Here is a 19,847-nt window from a genome sequence, read left to right on the forward strand (position 1 = left end):
CACCTCCAAATTCCCTTAGGTTAAATGCTCACCCCAGGCCCTTTGCCTGGTTCATTACTATGAATGATGACGCCTTCTGAGCACCTGTGAGCCCAGATATCACAAAAGAAGTTCTTTCTTTTGTGAAAAGAAAGGTGGCTCGTTCCTAAAACGAGTGCCTGCAGTGTGTGGCTGAAATTCTGATTGTGTGAATTGGGCAAACGACCTAAACTTACCTCGTCTGAGACAACACGGCCATTTACAAGGTTCTTGGGAAGGTACAGCAGGAGGCCTGAGGGCCCAAGTCTGCAGTGGTCTGTCTTTATATGCCCACCAGGTAAGAATTGTTGTCACATGTTTCAAGGGCCGTAAAGAAAACAAACACCAAACTACAAACCCCAAAATGAATATACAGCAGAGTATATTTCCCACCTGGAGAAATATACTGGAGTGTATTTATATAAATATACCAGGAGTATATTTACTACCTGGCCCTTTACAGAAAGTTTGTGCGTCTCTGGATTAAAAGAAATCTACTTGGAACTGGCTGGCACAGGGCCTGGCACACAGGGGACACTTGGGAAGGTAGGCTCTCACTGCCAAAAAAGGAAAAAAAAGAAAAGAAAAGAAAGGATATTCCAGGAGTGATTTAGTTGTCAGAAAATGTAAATGGGATGCAGACACAAGAGAAAGTTTGCCAGATTTGTGGAGCATATAAAAATGTTCCTATCTGGCCTCCCCACTGTGTTGGTTCTCTCGGGCGGCCATGATGAAGAGCCATAGACCAGGCAGCTTAACAGAAACTTATTTCTCTTTAGTTCTAGAAGCTGGAAGTCCAGCTGTCGGTGGGTTTGATTTCTCCTGAGGACTCTCTCCTTGGCTTGTGGATGGTTGTCTTCTCGCTGTGTCTCTCTCACGGTGTTTCCTCTGTCTGGTGTCCCTGTACGTGTCCAAATTTCTTCTCCTTGTAAGGACACGGGTCAGATTGGACTAGGTCTCACCCTAACGGTGGCCTTATTTTCACTCACCTCTTTAAAGGTTCAATCTCCAAAGACAACCACATACTGAAGTCCTGGGAGTGAAGGCTTTAATATATGAATTTGGGGGAGAATAATAATTCAACCCACAACACCCCCTCTTAAATTAAATGAAACATTAATAATTAACAATGCTTATTCCTTTGTTTGGGACAAATAACCCATACATACTAAGAGGTGCCATAATTGGGTAATGGAAAGGGAATGGCTGGTCTAGTTTGCGGGGCAGGCATCTTTACCTTCCCTGTGACAGAAACAGTGACTGTACCCCAAATATTCATATGCACCCCCACATCTCTCAGCCTCTGGCTCATAGGAGGGCCATGGCACTAGTTGCAGCCCTCAGAGAACAGGCAAGGGCAGAGGAAGGCCCACCACTTCATGCTCTCTCTGCCACAGCAGCCACAGAACCATGTTGGGTGGATGGAGCCAATGGGCCAGAAGCAGCCTGAATCCCTGAGTCACCACAGGGAAGATGGCTGCCCTGGCGTCAGCCAAACTGCCTACACATCTGTGTGAGAAATAACCTTTATTGGGCAAGTCACAGAGATTTGGGGTTTGTTAGCAGAGCAAAGCCTCGTCTATCTAACACATCGGGTCACCAGAGAAGAAGTGAACCCTGACGAAGGGGTCACGGAAGGCGTTCTCCTCTCAGACCCGCCATGAATTCACCGCCCAGCTTTGGGCGAGAAGCCTTGTTTGTGACATGGGCTCGCTTCCTGCCCTCTTCAGCTGGCTCCAGTAATGAGGCCGATACAGAATCCTTTTTGTTATTCCTGAGGGTTTCTAATGCCAGCCAGAGACCTTTCTTTCAAAATAGCTAATGGGTCATGTTCTGAGCAGGGACTATGTTGCGTAACTAGCTCAGGACCTGAAGTCGGACCCATTTCTTTCGTCCACCTGAGAACCATGCCATGTCCTGGCATTGTCTTCTCTGCCAAGTGCCATTGCTTGGTTTTATACCGCTAAGCTCTGACTGACCCCTGGGTTTACTCCAACCCGCCAGAGCAGGTTGCCCCAAACGTCTCCTTACCCACACACCAGCTCAGACGGAGACAGACCCACGGAAGGAGACTACTTTCTGTAGGAAGGAGACTCCCCACCCTTCCCCCACCCCAGTCCATCAGTGCCACAGCCATCAGATCTCACGGATAACTGTGTGTCACGGAAACAGGACCGCAGAAAACAAGTATATACCCCATTCGTCTCTGGAACCAGATGTCTGAAAAGCTCCCTTGACGAAAAAGCTGCCACAAATAATACATTCATTTACTACTCAGGAAATACGCTCCTTTCATTGAGAAGTGATGACATTAAATTGAACCGGCTCCCAGTACTGCTCTGAATTATTCTCACTGTGCCTGGAGCTCACAGGGGGTCCTACAAATAAAACAATAACCGAGAGGCTTCCAGACCCCCCTCCCAAAATATCAGTCTTGCACTCTTTCTGAATTCATTTCATTTTGTGACATGGCTATTGAGAAGATGTTTTATATTGATTTAATCTACTAAAATCTAATAGCATTTTAAAAGCTAACACAGATAACTAAGAGTCCCAGGGGTCGCTGCTCACTTGGAAGACCTGTTGAAACAGAAAGTCTTTCTCTGTGGTTGGATGGTGAAAAGAGCGTGATGCGCAGAATCTTAAGAAATCAGAATCTTATGATTCTGATACTGACCTGAAATTGCAAAGACCGGTCTATGGGAGGAACTTAAAGACACCTGTTGTAATGGCAGCTTGTTCACGGTGGATTCCCCACTTTGTCCACAACAGCCACACTCTGACTTCTGCGTGTTCTTGGAGGGGGGAGCCCTGCCTCCCAGACTTGCTCTGGCACCAGCTCACTTAGGGACATTGGGGAGTCCTTAAACCATTCAGGGCCCGAGTTTTCTCTTCTGCAGAAAGCTTGGGGTTGAAGCACATCATTTCAGGTCCCTTTCTGTTCTGAAATGTTTCTGATCCCTGGGTGGAAAGAGCATCGCCAAAACCTGATACTCATTGGGGCTCCCTGAGCCCACCACACTTCAGGAAACCTGGCATGGCAAAAGGTGCACTCCCACTACACCATCCTCTGAGCTACACTGTGCAGGGGGCACAAGGCTTTAAGTGAGGTGATATATATGTATATATATGAAAAGCTTTTAGCAGACAGTGATGAGTGAAGTCAGAACTAGGACAATTCAATCCTCCCATCCCCCTCATCACCCTTCTTCCCCCAACCCTAAAGCAAGGACAAAAGCTGGAGGTACTATTCACAGATGTCATTCTTCAGGTGCCATTTTCAGAATCTCCAAGGGAGGTCCTGAGCCTGCTGAAAAAGAGGGAAAATGTTGATTTTTCTTGAACCACCGTCAGCTGTCCCTTGGTCAGATAAGAATTCTGTGGATCAGGGCACCCGGGTGGCTCGGTGGGTTAAGCCTCTGCCTTCGGCTCAGGTCATGATCTCAGGGTCCTGGGATCCAACCCCACAATGGGCTCTCTGCTCAGCGGGGAGCCTGCTTTCCCCTCTCTCTCTTCCTGCCTCTCTGCCTACTTGTGATCTCTCTCTGTCAGGTAAATAAATAAAATCTTAAAAAAAAAAAAAAAAGAATTCTGTGGACCATAGACCTGCTACGAGGGAAATGAAGCAGTGATACAGGAATGGAAGATGTCCCCAGATGCCCTACAGCTGGGTTCCCACCTGTATGAAGTCCGAGGTGGGGTCACAGACATAGAAAACAGCCTGACTGTTGCAGTGTACGCATTGTGTTAAGATTGACCAAATGCAAAGAAATGAAGCAGTCCAAGTGAGGGAAAAAGTGTATTTCACAGTCATTATAAAAGTACATATATTTAATAATGGTGACATAAATACATTCCTTACTTATGACCAAATCGTACAATTACACTTGACTTTTTCCTCCTGGACTTCACGTGGCAATAGGTCAGTCATTTCCATTGGTTAACTACAGGCTGACTGAGGTCATGGGCACAGACTAATGAGAGACAGTCATGGGTGGCAGAGACAATACACTCTGTACTTAACCAAAGGGACAGTCAAGTTTCCCATATAAATATAATAAAATAATAAAGAATTTAACATTTCTTCTTTCACTCGGTTTCATAGATTTGTCAGGTGCTCACATACAAAAAATACAGCTGGCTCCCCCCGTTTCTCACTCCCCCCTCACCTCTCACTGGATTCTGGAATAAACCTGAGTTCACAGTTCAAGCTACCAATGGTGACATGGTCAGTTAGCTGCATGACCATCCGTGGCTGCTCCTGGATTGAGGAACAGAATACAGGTCCCAATGAGCTAAGAGCGATACAGAAAAACACTATGTTCTAAAGGCAAGTACAATACGAGAATGAGACACAGGGGGCAAGAAGTCCACAAGGCACAGGGACAGGGCCTACAAACCTGCAGAGCGGGACACTTGCAAAAACGGTTCCTTCACGGATCAGAAACCAGACACTTCACATCCAACGGAGAGGGGTCTTTTTCAGATGCTTTTCTTCTCTCTGCTTAAAAAGCTCCATTTTCAATGGAAAGTTCTGGAACCCGGTCTGGAGCCACAGAGAGGGATAACACCAACACCCAGGAACCCGACTCCTTCATAGCAAGCCCTAGAGCCAGGAGGACCCCATCGAGGGGGGAGGCGGCGGCTCCAGGGTCTTGTCAAGATCAGCCGAGACTGGGCCTATCCCAGCGGCTTCCAGGGTCAGACAAATACCTTTCCTGCCTCGGTCAGAATCGTGCAGAGCAGAAGGAGGTCACAATGGCTAAATGAGAAAAGACGAAGAAGCACCCCCCAGCTCCCCGGCCTGGGCTGGCTGCCAGTGGGAATGAAGGTGGGCTTCGTACTTCTCCAGGCCCACGGCCTGTTTCAGACTCAGAGGGCTGAGCGGACTAGTTTTGGGGTGACCTGTGGGTTCTGCTCATGCCTGTACGAGTCAAGAGCTGAAGACCCCAAGCCACAGTGTGACCTGTCTCCTGAGCTAACCATGATCTGCCCCGTGCTGGTTCTTCTTCTTTTTTTTTCCCCAAATTTGCTCATGATGGAGTGGCCTCCCCTCCCCATCAAGCCCCAGGGCCCAGGCTCCACGTGGAGGTGGCCCCAGCAGGCTCCTGCGAGACATGGTCAGACAACACGGAGATCCACAAAGCCATGCAGGGATGGCACAGACAAGGAACCGGAGACGCATCTTTGGTTCAAGCCTTGGCAAAAGGTGTGAACATGGGACGCAGACTCAAAGCGCATTCGAGGAATGCTGCTCTCCTCAGAGAACACGTGGAACTGCTTTTCTGACCACGATTCCCGCCGCGGGAGGCGGCTCACAGCTTACACAGAACCCGTCCGGCCGAAACCCCTCTTGGTCTCTTGGCAGCCCCAAAACGGCACTAAGCAGAGGTAATGAATGGTGCTTTCCAAACGCATCCACATTGAACCTTAACGTCTTCTTTCTCAACACCCAGCTGTAACTAGGTCCCATGCCTTCCAGAAGGTTAGGCTGTGTTGGGAAGGTGGGAAGAACACAGGGCCCACGGCGATCGTGCCCTCCTGCGGGCCATCACGGGGAGGGCCACCAGCCACTGAAAGCCTCACGTGGGAGGGCGCCCAGGCCCTCCACGTGTATCATCTCGTGAAAACATGACTTTGGTAGGCTTGCTTCTCATCTCCCCACCCAAGTTTTTTTTAAATCCTGTTACTCTGATTTGACATCCCCTAAGGAAAAATCATCTTTGGAAAAGATAAGTCGACACTTAGCAAGTTTCAACCAAAAAAGATGGCAAATGTGTGTCCGCTTTGGCCTTCGCCTTTCGTTGGGGCGCCACCGTCCGGCTCCATCTTGGCCTGCCCCTTCCCACGCAGAGAGGGCGGCACCGCTGGCCGAGGCTGCGGCCCACTTTCCTCGGAGGTGTCCGAGGCCTGGCCGTTGAGTCAGCAGCTCCCCGGGCCCTGCGAGGAGTCACCTCTCCTAGAGGAAGGGGAAACGCTCTGGGACACTGCCAGTCCCCACGTGACAGGCTCCCTGCTGAGAAGTCACAGTCCCGAGAGGCGCCCCCGGAGTACAGCATGAGCATAGAGCCCATAACAGGCTGGGACAGGGGTAGCCCAGAGGCTGATGGCCACAGTGGCCCAGCAGGGGGAGGCGGGCAGAGGGCTGGTGGGCGAGCGGGCAGAAGCAGGACACAGAGACTGCACCTCTAGCCAGACCTCCAAGTGAATTCCGGCATCTCTGGGGTCCCTGTGCAAGGCCGGGCTGTGCAGGCTTTGGGTCTGTGGGTGTCAGCCATTCACAGTTGGGAGACGGCACGGCAGGGGGAGAGCAGAGACCCTGAAGGAGGCTCCCATGCGGCCTTCCAGTCGTTACACCCTGATGCGCGTGCGGAGCTCTGTTCCTTTGCTTTCCTCACAATCACCCAGAATCCCACCCCGGCCCAGGTCAGCACTGGCCCTTGACCCCATCGGGCACGTCGAAGGAGAGGCTCACGGGGGCCATGGGCTGCAGCGGGGGCATGCTGGCCTCCAGGGGCCGGTCTGCGGAGGGCTGCAAGCTTTGCTGGCGTTTCCGCAACATCTGTCCAATGCCCATCATGGGGAACCTGCCCCGGCTTTTCACGCAGTTTGGGCTCCCCAGGGGCTGTGTGGGGCCACTGCTGGGAGCTGGAGATGGGGAACACACACCCTCTTCCTTCGGGGGGCTGTTCTTTTCTTCGTGAGCAAAGGAGACCAGAGTGGGATGCAAAGGAGTCTGCAGGGGGGACAGGCTTCCGGGCAGCAGGGCCGGGGAGAGTGTCCGCTCCCCGGGACTCCCGCGGCCCAAGCCCCCAGGCGAGCCGAGAATCCTATAGTGATGAGACGGGGACAGTGGCTCCGTGTGGTCCTCGCGATCCACGGACTCGAAGGAGCGTACCATATCCAGCACCAGGGGGTCTTCCTTGGGGGGCAGGCCAGGGACCCCAGGGCCCTGCTGAGGGGGCTCTGGTCTCTTGACAATCCTGGGGGTCCTGGGAGGGGGGACGGGGATGAACTCCATGGAAGAAGAAGCCACACAATTGGAGTCTGAGGTTTTGCGGAAAATATTGCGGCAGCCGAAGGAATCTGCACCCAAGAAAGCAAAGGACAAAGGAGAAAAACAAAAGACATCGTGAGAAGAGTTGTATCCACTGTGCGGACGGCCCTCCCCGGCCTGCTGTGGCCTCCTGACCGAGCCAGACCCCTCTTAGGGAGACCAGAAGGAACCGAGAAGCAAAGGGCTCCGGCGTCCGGCGCTCCCCACAGGGAACCAGATGCTCTTCCTAGGACAGAGGGGACAGCAGGCCGGGGACAGGCGGCCTCCCGCATCCTGATCTGCCCACGGCACCACCTTAACATCTGCTCTCCTTTCGGTTGCTGAACTCCGGACCCTGCCAATGAGTCTTTGAATAAAAAAAGTACGTGGCTCAGTGGAACGACCGCCCCACAGCCAGAATGACACGCACCCGGCCTGGCTTGCTGCGGACCCATGAACTTGGTCCTCAGACAACTGACCCTGGAAGGAGTGTTTCCCTCGTGATTTTGTTTTTTGGGGTTTTTTTTTTTTTTTAATTGTGTTTAAAAAAAAAATGACATAAATTTCTTATCCTAATCATTTTTCGGTGTATAGTTCAGTAGGGTTAAGTATATCCCATGTTGTTGTGAAATAAAACTCTTAGTGGCAGAAATCTAGAACTCTCCCCGACTCAACAGGAACTCCCGTTCCCGGCCCCTGGCACCCACCAGCCTGCTTTCCGTCTGTGACTCTGATGACACCAGGCACCTCATGTAAGTGGGATCTCTGCTGCCTTCTGGGACCAGCTTGTCTCACTGAGCAGAACCTTCTCGAGGCTCACCCGTGTGGTAGCAAGTGTCCGAATTTCCTTCCTCACGATGCCCAGTCGGACCGGAGCCTCACCCTGTTCTGACAGGGGTGACACACTCCTCATCTACACACCGAAGGCCACAAGCTAGTCTTCACAGTTTCCACCTCAAGCAGGCCCAGCCTGGAATCCAGGTTTGTAAACCGGGCCAGAAAAGAAAGGGAACCCCCCCAAATTTGAAGCGCAGGGCAATCAGGCCAAGTTCCTGCGGAGCAAGGCCGGCCTCGGCGTCCCTTCTCTGCCCCCAGGCTTTACGGGCCCCCATCGAGCCTCAGCCGCAGGATCAAGCAGTGAGTCACGAGCAGCCGAGGCCCCCAGGCATCCTCTTCGCCTCACATGAATAAATCGCAGGTCCCAGAATAAATCTCCTGCTCAGGCCACCGCAGGTTCCTGGGGTCCGCCGGTGGAGACAAGCAAATTCTCACCAACGGCTGACGTGCGCAGTGCACCAGCCAGCATGCGAGCATCCTCTCCCTGCGATGGCCGTAGGCTCCTAATTGGTGGCCCGTGGTCCCCCTCCTCTGCCCAGTCCTGCGTCCTCCACTTCCCCGGAGGTGCAGAGCCTGTGAGGAAGCCTCCCACGCATGCCCTGCTCATCCCCAGCCCAGAGTCACCTGGAAGTCACCCGCGCACCGCATTACCCACCCCCAGCCCCCCACCCTGTGAGCGCTCTGGCTGGCTCCTCCTCATCCATCCTCATCAGGAGGCAGGCGCCTGCATGGATCAGGAGAGAAAGTTCTAGAGCCAGGCGGCCCAATGGGAAATCTGGACTCTGCTGCTCACCAGCTCTCTGACTTTGCACGGTTCCCCGTGCCTGGTTCCTCTGCTCTAGAGAGGAGGGTGAGAATAAGCTCACTGGGGTGAGCTAAGAGCCTGTAACAGGGTCTGGCCACACAGCGGGTGTTCAGTGCTAATGACTGCGACCTGCCAGGCTCTCGGACACCTCAGGGCGAAGGAAGTAAAATGCAAAGAAACCAATGATGACCTGCCGAGGAAACTACCAGGCACAGAATCCACCTCGAGGGTGACAAAGTTTTCCAAAGTGTCAGCACTGACCTAGACTTTCTTGGGGACAAGCACAAGATAGCACCATCAAGGGCCCAACTTCGCTGCTGGTGACCAAGCCAGAGAGCAGAAGCACTAAGGGAGGGGGACAAACAGAGCTCCGCCCAGAGAGATCCCCTGCCTTCTGCAAGCTCAAGAATGAAACTGAATCCAGTGGAACTTTCCTCCCCGGCTGAGAACCAGGTCTCTCCTAGGGGAACAGTCCCACTGCTCGGCACTCTGAACCTTTCCAACACCTTCCTGCCCCCCTACTCGCTTTCCACACTTCTCCGTGCTGTCCCGGAGGAGGGAGCCTTGTATTTATCAGTTACCCGAGGGAACGAATTCGGATCCTCTGAGGGTCAGGATCTTAGCTCACAAGAAGCCAAGAGAGCAGGGGTCTGAGCCCCCCACCCACAACCTAGAGCCCAGACTCTATCGACCAGGCTTCAGTGCCTCTACCGGGCTCTCTCTCCTGTGCACGCTCTCTCACCACCATGCCCTGCACCCCGATCTCTGCTCCTAGAATACTGAACACCTGTCCCTTGTTCCGCAACACTGGGCACCCCCATTTACTCCTGCATCCCAGTCTCTGCTGCTGGAATATTTTGTTCCCTGATCTCTGCTCCCAACCACGATACCATGTACCCCGTCTCTGCTCCCACAATACAGCGCAACCACCCCCCCCACCACCCCGCTGTCTCAAAGCCTGCCTTCATAGGCAGCCAATACCGCACGGTCTGGACCTTGACGGTTCTCAGGTTCCCTTGGTGTGCTCCCTGCCTTCCCACGGGCACAGGAATCGCGTGCGTCCAGGGACCCACACAGCCACCCATGAGGAGTGCGCAGCGACCACGCATCTTGAAACCCAAGGGGTCCAACCCGCAGCCCGAGCTGACCCACCTTTGTCGGGGAAGCCGGCCTTGGGGGCCTTGCGGTCCTTCAGCAGCGCTTTCGTGTTCTGAATCTGCGTGATGAGAGAGGCCGAGGGCTGTTTGTGCGCGGGCGCGTTCTTGTCCGGCTTCTTGGAAAACGGCCGATGAAGAAAATCTCCTCTTTTTTCTTGTTCTTTGGGCTTTTCATCCTTCGAGTCAGAAGTAAACACATGGCCTCAGACACACACAGATCTCCGAGGAGATCCGAGACAGCCCGGACTCCCCAAACTCTGCTCTCAACTGCACCATGAACGTCACAAGAGCCAGGGCCCCGCAGACGCTCCGGGGAAGCTCCCTTCCCTGCCACACAGCCAGCTTCCCTCACCCCCAGCTCCCTGCACGGCGCTGTTTAGAGGTGTTCCAGCAAGGGCAAGGTCACCCTGAGGAGGTCCGTGGTTCCAGAACATGCTGGAGAAACTAAGGCATAGCCCATGAGGACTTCTGGAAATCTGTTGACTTATCTAAAGCAGGGCCCTCAGATTTAGCCCGCAGAGGAGACACAACCACTTCCATGCCCATGTCTACTCATGTGTGTTCAGTCAAGCCAAGGAGGCGGGAGCCCCGAGCCGCCCTGGGCGTTTCTGACCCGTGCCCACCCTTGGTCACACACGCCCTCGCGTGCGCACTTGACACCGGCACTATTTAGCTATTTTTGCTCAAAGTCTTGCCTTTCCTGAACTCTACCAGGATCCCTCTGACGGGAGTGAAGTTTCCTATTTTACGTATCTTCCACCCCACAGCCTCTGGCATAAAGCCAGACACACAGAGAAGGTTTAATAGGTATTGAAATGTTTATTTTAAAAAAGCCAGTGAAAACCGAACCGAATTAAAATCGAGTTCAAGCTTCTGGGAAGGGAGTGATATGGCTCTGGAGGTCCTTCTCTGGCCCTGAAGAGTGTCTGATGTTTACCGTTTAACAGAGTCCCTGACCTCACCACCAGGGAGGGGGGGAATAAAAAAGACAGTTTTGCATTTTTGCCTTCAGTGTTGAGAGCATTTGCGATTCAAGAGAACTCATCCATTTTTCATGGGTGTTGTTGAAAAGCTTGTAAGGAAGCCTTGGAAGGCTCTTTCTGATGAGCATTTTCAAAGCCTCTCCAGAGTGGGGTTCATTACGCCCACTCTGAAAATGGCAGGGAAGGAATTGAAAGTGGGGGTGCCATGCTGAGCCTGGGGGTCTCCGTGAAGGCCACCTGGCTGTCACCAGTGTAGGGCCGAGGTGGGAAGAAAGGAGAGGCGGAGCCCAGAGAGTGGTCGTCCTCTCCCGTTGCCACTGCGGGCCCTCTGGAAGCCTGGGGCAGGGCCAGGAGAGAGAAAGAGCGGGGCACAGGGGCTGGCGAGGGACAAGGACTGAGCTGTGGTCCCCAGGCTCCAGGTCGGCATTGGGGATGGCACAGAGAAGGCTTGTGCTCCGGGTCCCAATGCAGAATGTCACTGAGTGGAGAGAGGGGGCCGCCTGCTCCAGCCCATCTCGGTCAAGGCCAAGGTTCTTTACAGCTTCACTCTCCCTGTTTCAGTGAAACACCAACATCCCCTTCTCTAATGCAAAGGGGAACAAGCTTTCACACGCCCCGGTGCCCCAAACATCAAAGGGCACATGAGAGGCTTGTCCTAAAAAGTCTGGCAAAATTTCCTCCTCTCACGCTGTTCTTTCTACTTCTGTTTTTATGAGGAAAGTCACCAGGTCCACTGTTGACACTCTGAACAGCAATAAGGCAATCAAATGCACTTCTATGAAACACTGTAAAACAGTGTTTAGAAGTAAAGACAAGATTGGCGTTCCCTGCTTTTCAGGACTGGTCTACAACAATGAGTACAGTCCCCTTTGGGCTGCTCTGGGACCTTAAACTCTTTAGAGAGCTGCGGGGTTTCCTGGCTTCATTTTAGCTCCTCCCCAGCTCTCTTTGGCTTCTCAAAAGCGGAAAAGCCAAGATGCAAAGTTTCTGGGCCCCAGCAACACTACTTAACTAGAGTTCATTAGCATGGAGAGGTGTACTAGACATGAATTTTCTGCAGAGAGAACCCAAGGTTGGCTCTAGAAATCTCTCTGGTAACTGACAAAGGGATATTTGGCACCAAACAGAAAGCTGCTATGGAGGGGGTCAAAGGAAGGGGGAAATGGAATAAGAACACCTGCTCGGGCCACCCTATTGAACCTAATTCCAGGATCCTTCACCCTGGTGTTTCTCCCAAAGGCCCCAGGACACCCTTCTCCAGCCCAGAAGAATGGGTGATTTCATGGTGACCTGTTTCCTGGGGGGATACCAAGAATTCAGAGTCCGGCAGATCCCTGCCAGGGATAAACTGCCCAATCGATCGGTGTGGATGGTCGACAGCCCACACGAGGGATGCGTTTGTTTGCATGTCACCAGCCAATCTTAGCACCCTCCAAGTGCAGGTAACCAAATGCAACCGATCATCCAATTATACCTTTTCATTTGCATGCTCTATTTTCTCCACAAGAGATCTAGGGAACAGGATGCGAAAATGCTTTATGTAACAGAAACAGATCTTCAGAGGGACTCATTATGTTCCCCCTTCGACATGCCCACACCCGCTCCTGCGCTCCGCTCCCAGCGATGCTGCTGCCTGCACGGCCTCTTTGGTTTTCTTCTGATTCTCACTTGCTCCCCACACCCACACACACCCCCCACTGCAACCTAACTCCCCAAGGCAGATCAGAGAGGGGGAACCCCAAGAGGACCCAGAAGCAAGCCCCGTACAAACCTCCTGGTTTTCTTTAAACCACTTTCTACCCACTGCCCAAGAGAGCGGACGTTTATAAAACTGGACACTTTGAAAATGTGGCATGATAAAGGAGGGTCTGCCCAAGACTCTTCTAATGTCGGGACTGTTTCAGAGAAGAGAGAAAGCAGCTAGTGAGTGATGGTGCACCGGGCTTCTGGAAGGAGCGGTCTGCAGGCCTGACAGCAAGTAGGAAGAGGAAAAAGGAGGTCCTCAGCCTCTGAGATCTGAGCCTCAGCACTGGTCCCTTGAGACTTGTCCCTGTGACTCCAGCCTTTTGGCCTTTCAAAGAGTAGGACTCCTCCACTTTCCTCCTCAGCTCTGCTCCTGTGGGAGTAATAGGGTGACCTTCTGTTGGGATGGCCCAGGGGCCCAGGTGTTACTTGCTGGTTGCTTTGGGAAAGCCACAGAGATCTGATTTTGCCACAGGACAAACACAGCAGAGTTGAGAAAAAGAGGGCTTGGTTCATAAATTGGCCCGTGGAAGCTCTGGACTATCACACAGCCCACTTCTCATGCAGGTAGATACATAAATGCATAGCCAAGTATAGAGTTACAGCAAGACAATAAAAAATGATCAACTAAACCTAGAAAGCACCAGTCTAATATGAGGGGATTCTGATAAACCCACTCACAACTGGATTCTGCATTTTAATTCCAGACTGGGATGAGGGGAAGGGATGTAGAGTCCAGACAGCCCCGAGCAGAGAGATCCCTCAACCTTCAGGGTCATATGTCATGGTTAATTTCAAGTGTCAGCTTGGCTAGGCCACGGTACCCAGTGTTTGGTCAAACAGCAGTCCGGATGTTGTTGTAAAGGTTACTTTTCAGATGCGATTAAATCAGTAGGCTTTGAGTAAAGCAGAGGACCCTCCACAATGTGGGTGGGCCTCGTGCAATCAGTTGAAGGCAGTAGAGGAAAAAGACTGATGCATCCTGAGAAAAAAGGAATTCTGCTTCCAGAAGGCCTTGGGACTGAGCTGAAACATCCATTTTTCTCTTGGTATCCAAGCATCTCTCTCTCTCTCTCTCTCACACACACACACACACTCTCCCTGTTGGTTCTCCTTGGAGAACTTAGACGAATTCATCATAACCCCCAAGTTCTTACCTGCACAGCATGAAATTCAAGGTCTCTGGTCCAGGTGTCCAGGGAAGCCTGTGAACAGCAACATTGTCAACAATTTAGAAACTGTACCTGCTATTTATCCCCTAAACTCTATCCCCGACCACTTGCAGCTCTGGCTAAGAATTATTCATTTCCATGTTTAGAGACAAGAAGCCAAACTCTTAAATCACCACGAAAGTAGGTAGCAGACGCTCTAGGTCATGTACTGAGTAGGTTTTCTAGCCAAGTTCTTAATTAAAGTCTAAAACATGTAACAGAGGAGTGCTCTAACGGCAAGGGAGTGGTTCAACCAATGCATTTTCTCCAAGAGTAAAAACACGCACGGAACGAGCACCCAGACCAGGATACAGAACCCAACTGTACCCCCACCCGTGTCCTCTCCCAGTCCACAAAGGTAACCACCACTCCGATTTCCAACAGCACGGAGTGTCTGATCTGATTCCACACTTTATTTTTACAAGTTGCATAGATTTGAAATAAGACACCAAGGGAAAGTTTCAGTATTTTCCCTTTAAACTTACTGCCCCTGTGATGGGTTGAATTGCATTCCCCCTAAGTTCATACTCTGGAGTCCTCACCCCCCAGGACCTCAGAATGAGACCTTCTTGGAAGACAGGGTCAGGACAGGCCAATCATGTCCCCTTTGATGCTTGGGGGACAGGAGTGTGAAAGCGCATTCTCCTTCGCCTTTGAGGAGGGGGCCCGTTGGGGGGTCACCTTTACGGAGGTCATCTAGCCCCACTGCGATGGGACTGGGATTCTCATTAAATGGGAGAAACTGGACCCAGAGACACACACACAGAGAAGAGCAGGTGAAGACACAGATTTCAGTCGTGCTCTAAGCCAAGGAACCCAGAAGATACTGGTAACCCCCCGTAGCGAGGAGGCGTGGGCCAGGTTCTCCCCTCACAGCCCTCGAAAGAAACCCCCCGTAGCGAGGAGGCGCGGGCCAGGTTCTACCCTCACAGCCCTCGAAAGAAACCAACCTTCGGCTCGGACTTCTGGCCTCCAGAGCTGAGAGACAGCGAATCCTTGCTGTTGAGCACCCTGTGTGATGCTCTGTGACAGCAGCCCCCCGCGCGCGGGTCCGGTCCTTCTGCGACCCCCGGCACAGCGTCCCTCCCAGGCTGCCCCATGGCTCTGCGCCACAGAGGAGCCCTCCAGCCCGAGCTGACTTTGATCTGCACATGAGCGATTTTAACATACAGGGCCTCTGGTTCTCTGCGGCTTTAAGAAACCAGTTTAAGTACCATGGCTGCCTCTCCTTGACCTCCGCAGCCCTTGGTCCTTGAGGGCAGCTTTTCTTTTCTTTTTCTTTTTCTTTTCTTTTCCTTTTCCTTTCCCTTTCCCTTTTCCTTTCCTTCCTTTCCTTTCCTTTCTTTTCTTTTCTTTTCTTTTTTTTTTTAGGAAGAGGAGTCCCTGGGGCACATGCTCAAGGCGTTCTAAGGTGAGACAGATGTCCCACTTTTACAGACATACTTGCCACCTTTTAAAGGAATAGGAGGAGGAGAAAGGTGGGGAAGTCGTCCACGGACAGCCCTGTAATCCCACGGGGGAAATTATTCCTGCTTAATTCTGCTCCTTTGTCTCCTAGGAGAAACAGAATTGGAGCCGAGAAGAACAAAGAGGCCACGCACGCTCCCAGGACACGGACATGGCCCCGAGCCACCCCCGAGCCACCCGGTGCCAGCTAGGGCATGACCTGAAACCCATCCCTCTCCCCGCGGCTTTTCCTGGACCAGCGGATGGCGACTGCGAGGAGGCACACGAAGGCTCCGAAGGGGTTTTATCTAGAAACCCTGGGCCCCTTCAGCTCCTCTGAACACACTGTCTAACTGGCCTCATTCCACGCTCTGGGCTCCAATAGAGGCGGGTGAGACAATCTCAGAATGGCCTGTAATTTAATTAGTACAAGTATGGCTGCCGTTTGGAGAAAACAAATGGCTCATAGAAAATTGAAATGCTCTTTTTCCATTAGTGTTCCTATTGAAACCCTAACCATTAAATGTTTCAACAAGTGTTTAAAACACTCGCCATGTGTTTTCAGGCCAAATAAGATAATCATCCGAGAAAATAATCTGGGTGGAAAAAAAAAAAAAGGCCCTTTTCCCATCACAGATGCTTTCAAACAAACAATCGCAGGGGTCAGGTTCAAGGGCGACCAAGGACACAGGCACCAGCAAGGTGACTCGGAGGCCACTTAGGGCTCACACATGGGGCACTGGGTATGTTGTTACTGGAGTCCCTCAAGAGTCAAATGCAGACCAAGAGGCAAGGGAGCCTCATGGTGAATTCTGAATCCTCTGCACCCCAGTAGAGGTAACAACCCTCAGAGCAAGTGACTGGATGTCCCTCCCTGCCTTAGGGCTTGAGCAGCAAAAGGGACACTCCCTGCTCTTAATGAATTCACAGTCCAGAGTGGGAGATAAGCATGAGTCAAACACTCCCTGAGCAGCAGAACGTGCAAATGGGACAAGTTCCAGGACGCGGAATGGGGTGTGACAGCCTGTAGAGAGAAGGGACCCAATGGCAAAGGCCACAGAATGGCGGGGGTTGGAATCTGAAGACAGAAGAGATCAATCAGCAAAGAGAGGTGAGGAGAACATTCTGGAAGAGGGAAATAGGGAGTGCATAGCGCTGGGAGCCAGGAGAGCACAGAAGTCTGAAGGTCCCGTGGGTCTGAGCCCACAGCAGGAACCAGGGCTGCGTGTGAGGGTCTGGGGGACAAGTTAGATGCGGCGGCCGTATCACCGACTTTGCCTTCCAGGTGAAGGAAGGCTTCGAAGGCTTGGAACAGGGAAGTGATCCCATCTGAGTATGGATGGTTGGCTCTGGCAGCATGCCGAGAAGCGAGAGGCAGGCGTTCATGGGAAACGGGTGACCAGCGAGGGCTGTGGCCAACATCTGGGCCAGAGGCGGTGCTGTCTGGACGGCCGGTGGGAGGGTCGAGACGGAGGGGGTGGATGGGGTTGGAGAAGTTTAGGTGTCAAGCTGGCAGAGGGGCCAGGAAAAGCACCTCCTGTGTTTCTGCCCTACACCGAGTGTGGGCGGTCACCGGCAGAGGGACACAGGGGTGGGGCGGTTCCAGGCACGCTGGACTGGGGACACCTTTGCTCATGCAGGAGGAGGGTTAGTAAACAACCGGCCAGAGGGGTCTGGAGCTCAGGGGAGTCTGCCCCCTACACCACCTGCGCCCTCCTGCCCTCAGCCTGAAAGCCGTGCTCGGGCTGGGGGCTCAGCCCCGGAACCCCCACCCCCACCCCAAAAGCTGACCTGTACCCCTTATCATGCTGGCACTGCAGCCTGTCTCAGAGGAAGTAGGAAGCCCAGGGTCAAGGCTAAGCCCTCCCACCACAGCCATCCCTGGAGCTCCTCCCATCTTCCCCACCCTCACTCCTCCCAGCCCCCCAGCCCGCACGGCCACTCCCCCTCACTGCCCACGTGACCAGCAGAGAGGTCTGCCCTCACTGTCTTCACTTTCCTCCCTCCCTTTCTGGAGCCCGTGAACTCTCTTTCTGCCTCTGCCACTTCCGTGGGCTGGTCTGCTGACCCCGCCAGAGTCTAACTAACAGCTCAGCTGACCCCACGGACCATTTTACACTCGGCCTCTCCCGCGGTCTCCTCTGCGCCATTCCCGGCAGCGTCTCCTACACGCCCCCAGGCCCCCCCTGTCACCCTTGCCAGTTGCTCAGCCACGGGTGCCTCCCCATCCCCACCGCCCTCAATCTCACCCCCCCCCCCCCAGGTTCTGCCTAGACGGGACAGCCCTGCCATTCTGCCCTGCCTTGACGCTCGGGGTGGCCTTCCTTGGGCTCCTGTCATAGCAGTGCCTGGCAGCTCAGCTCTGTGTCACCCGTGTCACCAGACTGGCTTGGGCCATGCCCCAGGTGCTCTCTGTCGCAGACAGGGAGCCCGGAATGGTGTTCAGTCACCACCCACCCTCACTCAAGAACAACCCAGAACTTCCTTCCGAGGTGACTGGCCCAGCTTGTGCAATCACGAGGATGGAAAACGGAGTTCGAAAAGGGAAGAGGAAGGGGGCAGGCCCACGGCATGAGGAAGGCTTCCATATTGATCTCTCCTTAAATGAAAACATTCCGGGGGCATATGGCAGAGGCTCCTGGGGGAAAAGCAAGCAGATTCCCAGGAAAATCAGTGAGAAGGCAGAGGAGCCACGTGTGACAAAGCACCAAGTGAGGAGTCCGGGACGGGTGGGTGGGGGTGACCTCAGCTTGGGCCCCGGGACCCCGGATCTGGCTTTCCAGGCACAGTCTCTTCACAAGCACATATATTGGGTCCAACACTGGTACAACTTGCCATACGATAGTAGTTTTCTAGTTTTTCTCTGAAATCAAAGAATCTCAGTGTTTTCTCTTAGATATGTACTGGGTAGCAATAAGTTGCCAGGAATAGGTGCCTGAAAAAACTTGGTTTCATCCAAAACTTTTTCTGTCCCTCATTTACTATCTCCTTTCGATGCCAGGCGTTACACTCACGTACTTTTTTGAGCATCTATTTTTGCCTTCTGAAGCCCTGACAGTGGTTTCCGACCTTGGCCACTCAATGGAGTCAGCCAGGGAGCTTTAAAAAATACGGAACCCCCACCCCACCGTCCCCTGATTCCTGCCCCCATGAGCTTCAGTGGGGGGTCAGAGGGGGCAGTCCACACACCCAGATGTTTAAATGCTCCCCAGTGATTCTAACATGTGGCCACAGCTGAGAACCACAGTCTGACGACAGAGATGGTGGCTTGACTGGAAACCATTTTTCCGGGCTCAGTTGAGCCAGGAAGCATTTGTCTTTTGCTGCTTCTACGTCCCACCATCCTGGGTTTCCTTTCCATTCTGCTCTCCAAATGGAAATCCACTCTTCCTAAGCGATCCTGGGTTTTGCTTTGGGGGTCACTCACCTCGTAGGGCTCCTTGGCCGGCCTGCACTTTTCTATCTGGTAGAGCTGCGTCTTGTAGCAAACGCTGTCCTGGATGTCAGATTTCTATCAGACAAGAAGAGGGGGGGAAAGCATGGTTTAACCCACAGGAAACAGAAATGTCCATTAAGCAGTCATTAATTTTTCAGCCAGCACTTGGCGGAACAAGTGTTGAAAGCGGCTGGCAAGCCAGTTCATTGCGATGCAAAGCCTCATCTGAGGACGGCAGGCAGGCGGGATGCGGCGAGGGGGGAGCCCCGGACCCAGAGTCAGGCAGCCTCTCCTGCTGACTCTGGGCACATCTCCACTCTGGGCTGGTCTCAGATTTTTCATCTGCATGATGAAGGCTGCTCTAAGATGTAAAAGCAGAAACCAAGTATGTGAGCTAGAAAGAATAACTTACGTTATAGAACCATGAAATAGGACGGGGACCTTGTTTATTGGCTTTATTAAAAAACAGTGAGCCTCGTCTGCGCCTCCCCCCGTGATTCACAGCAATTCATAATATGGGTTAAAGACGATGGCCAACTATATCTAAAACAATCTAGGTGCATGATGGAGGTCCCATCCTGCCTGGAGATGGGTAAATTACATGACTAATTGGTTTACTAACCAACAAATATTCACGGAATGGCCTCACAGGCTCCGACACAAAGTCCACACTTCTTGGTTCTACGAAGAAGAGATGAGAACCAAGAGAGAAAGGGAGAAACGACCAATAATTAAGTAATAATCAAGGTATGTATTTTACTTTTGAGTTCACTGGTTTCGGTTTTTAAATTATACAAGGCTTGTTAGTAATCGGCTGATGAGATTAATAGCTGAGACAGTGCATCCCGTGCAATTAAATCAGCCGTGCGTGGAAATTGTGGAGCGGACCAGCTGTAGCTGTCTGTGGGGATTAATTCACTCTGGTTAAAAGCAGCCCCTTGCCTAGACACTAGTTCTCAGACCAGGTAGGTGCTATGATTGAAGGAACAAGCACCAAACAGACATCATACAATAAAAACCTTCTCCAGCGAGAAGCACATTCGCTGAGTTTCCATAGAACATTCTCAGGAGACAGAGCAGGGCTCAGCTTTGCAACATTTGCGTGCCACCCCGACGCTGGGCAGAGCGGAGGAGCAGAACCAAGCAGATGGCAAGAAACAAAGACAAATCAAGAC

General features: G+C 52.5%; 1 protein-coding gene across 2 annotated transcripts in view; it reads right to left on the bottom strand.

Annotated features, from left to right (window-relative positions):
• Positions 1-3,804: 3,804 nt before the first annotated feature.
• The window catches only part of HUNK (hormonally up-regulated Neu-associated kinase), a 98,565-nt gene continuing 82,522 nt past the window's right edge, over positions 3,805-19,847 (bottom strand). For both annotated transcript variants that reach the window (XM_082723828.1, XM_082723829.1), the window contains exons 8-11: positions 18,664-18,747; positions 13,737-13,784; positions 9,849-10,029; positions 3,805-7,104 (exon numbers count right to left, since the gene is read on the bottom strand). In XM_082723828.1, coding sequence (XP_082579954.1) covers positions 6,446-7,104; positions 9,849-10,029; positions 13,737-13,784; positions 18,664-18,747 — 972 coding nt within the window. In that variant the 3' untranslated portion in view covers positions 3,805-6,445. The remainder of the gene's footprint in view (positions 7,105-9,848; positions 10,030-13,736; positions 13,785-18,663; positions 18,748-19,847) is intronic.

This window comes from Mustela nivalis (assembly GCF_964662115.1).
Source record: "Mustela nivalis genome assembly, chromosome: 1".
Lineage (NCBI taxonomy): Eukaryota > Metazoa > Chordata > Mammalia > Carnivora > Mustelidae > Mustela > Mustela nivalis.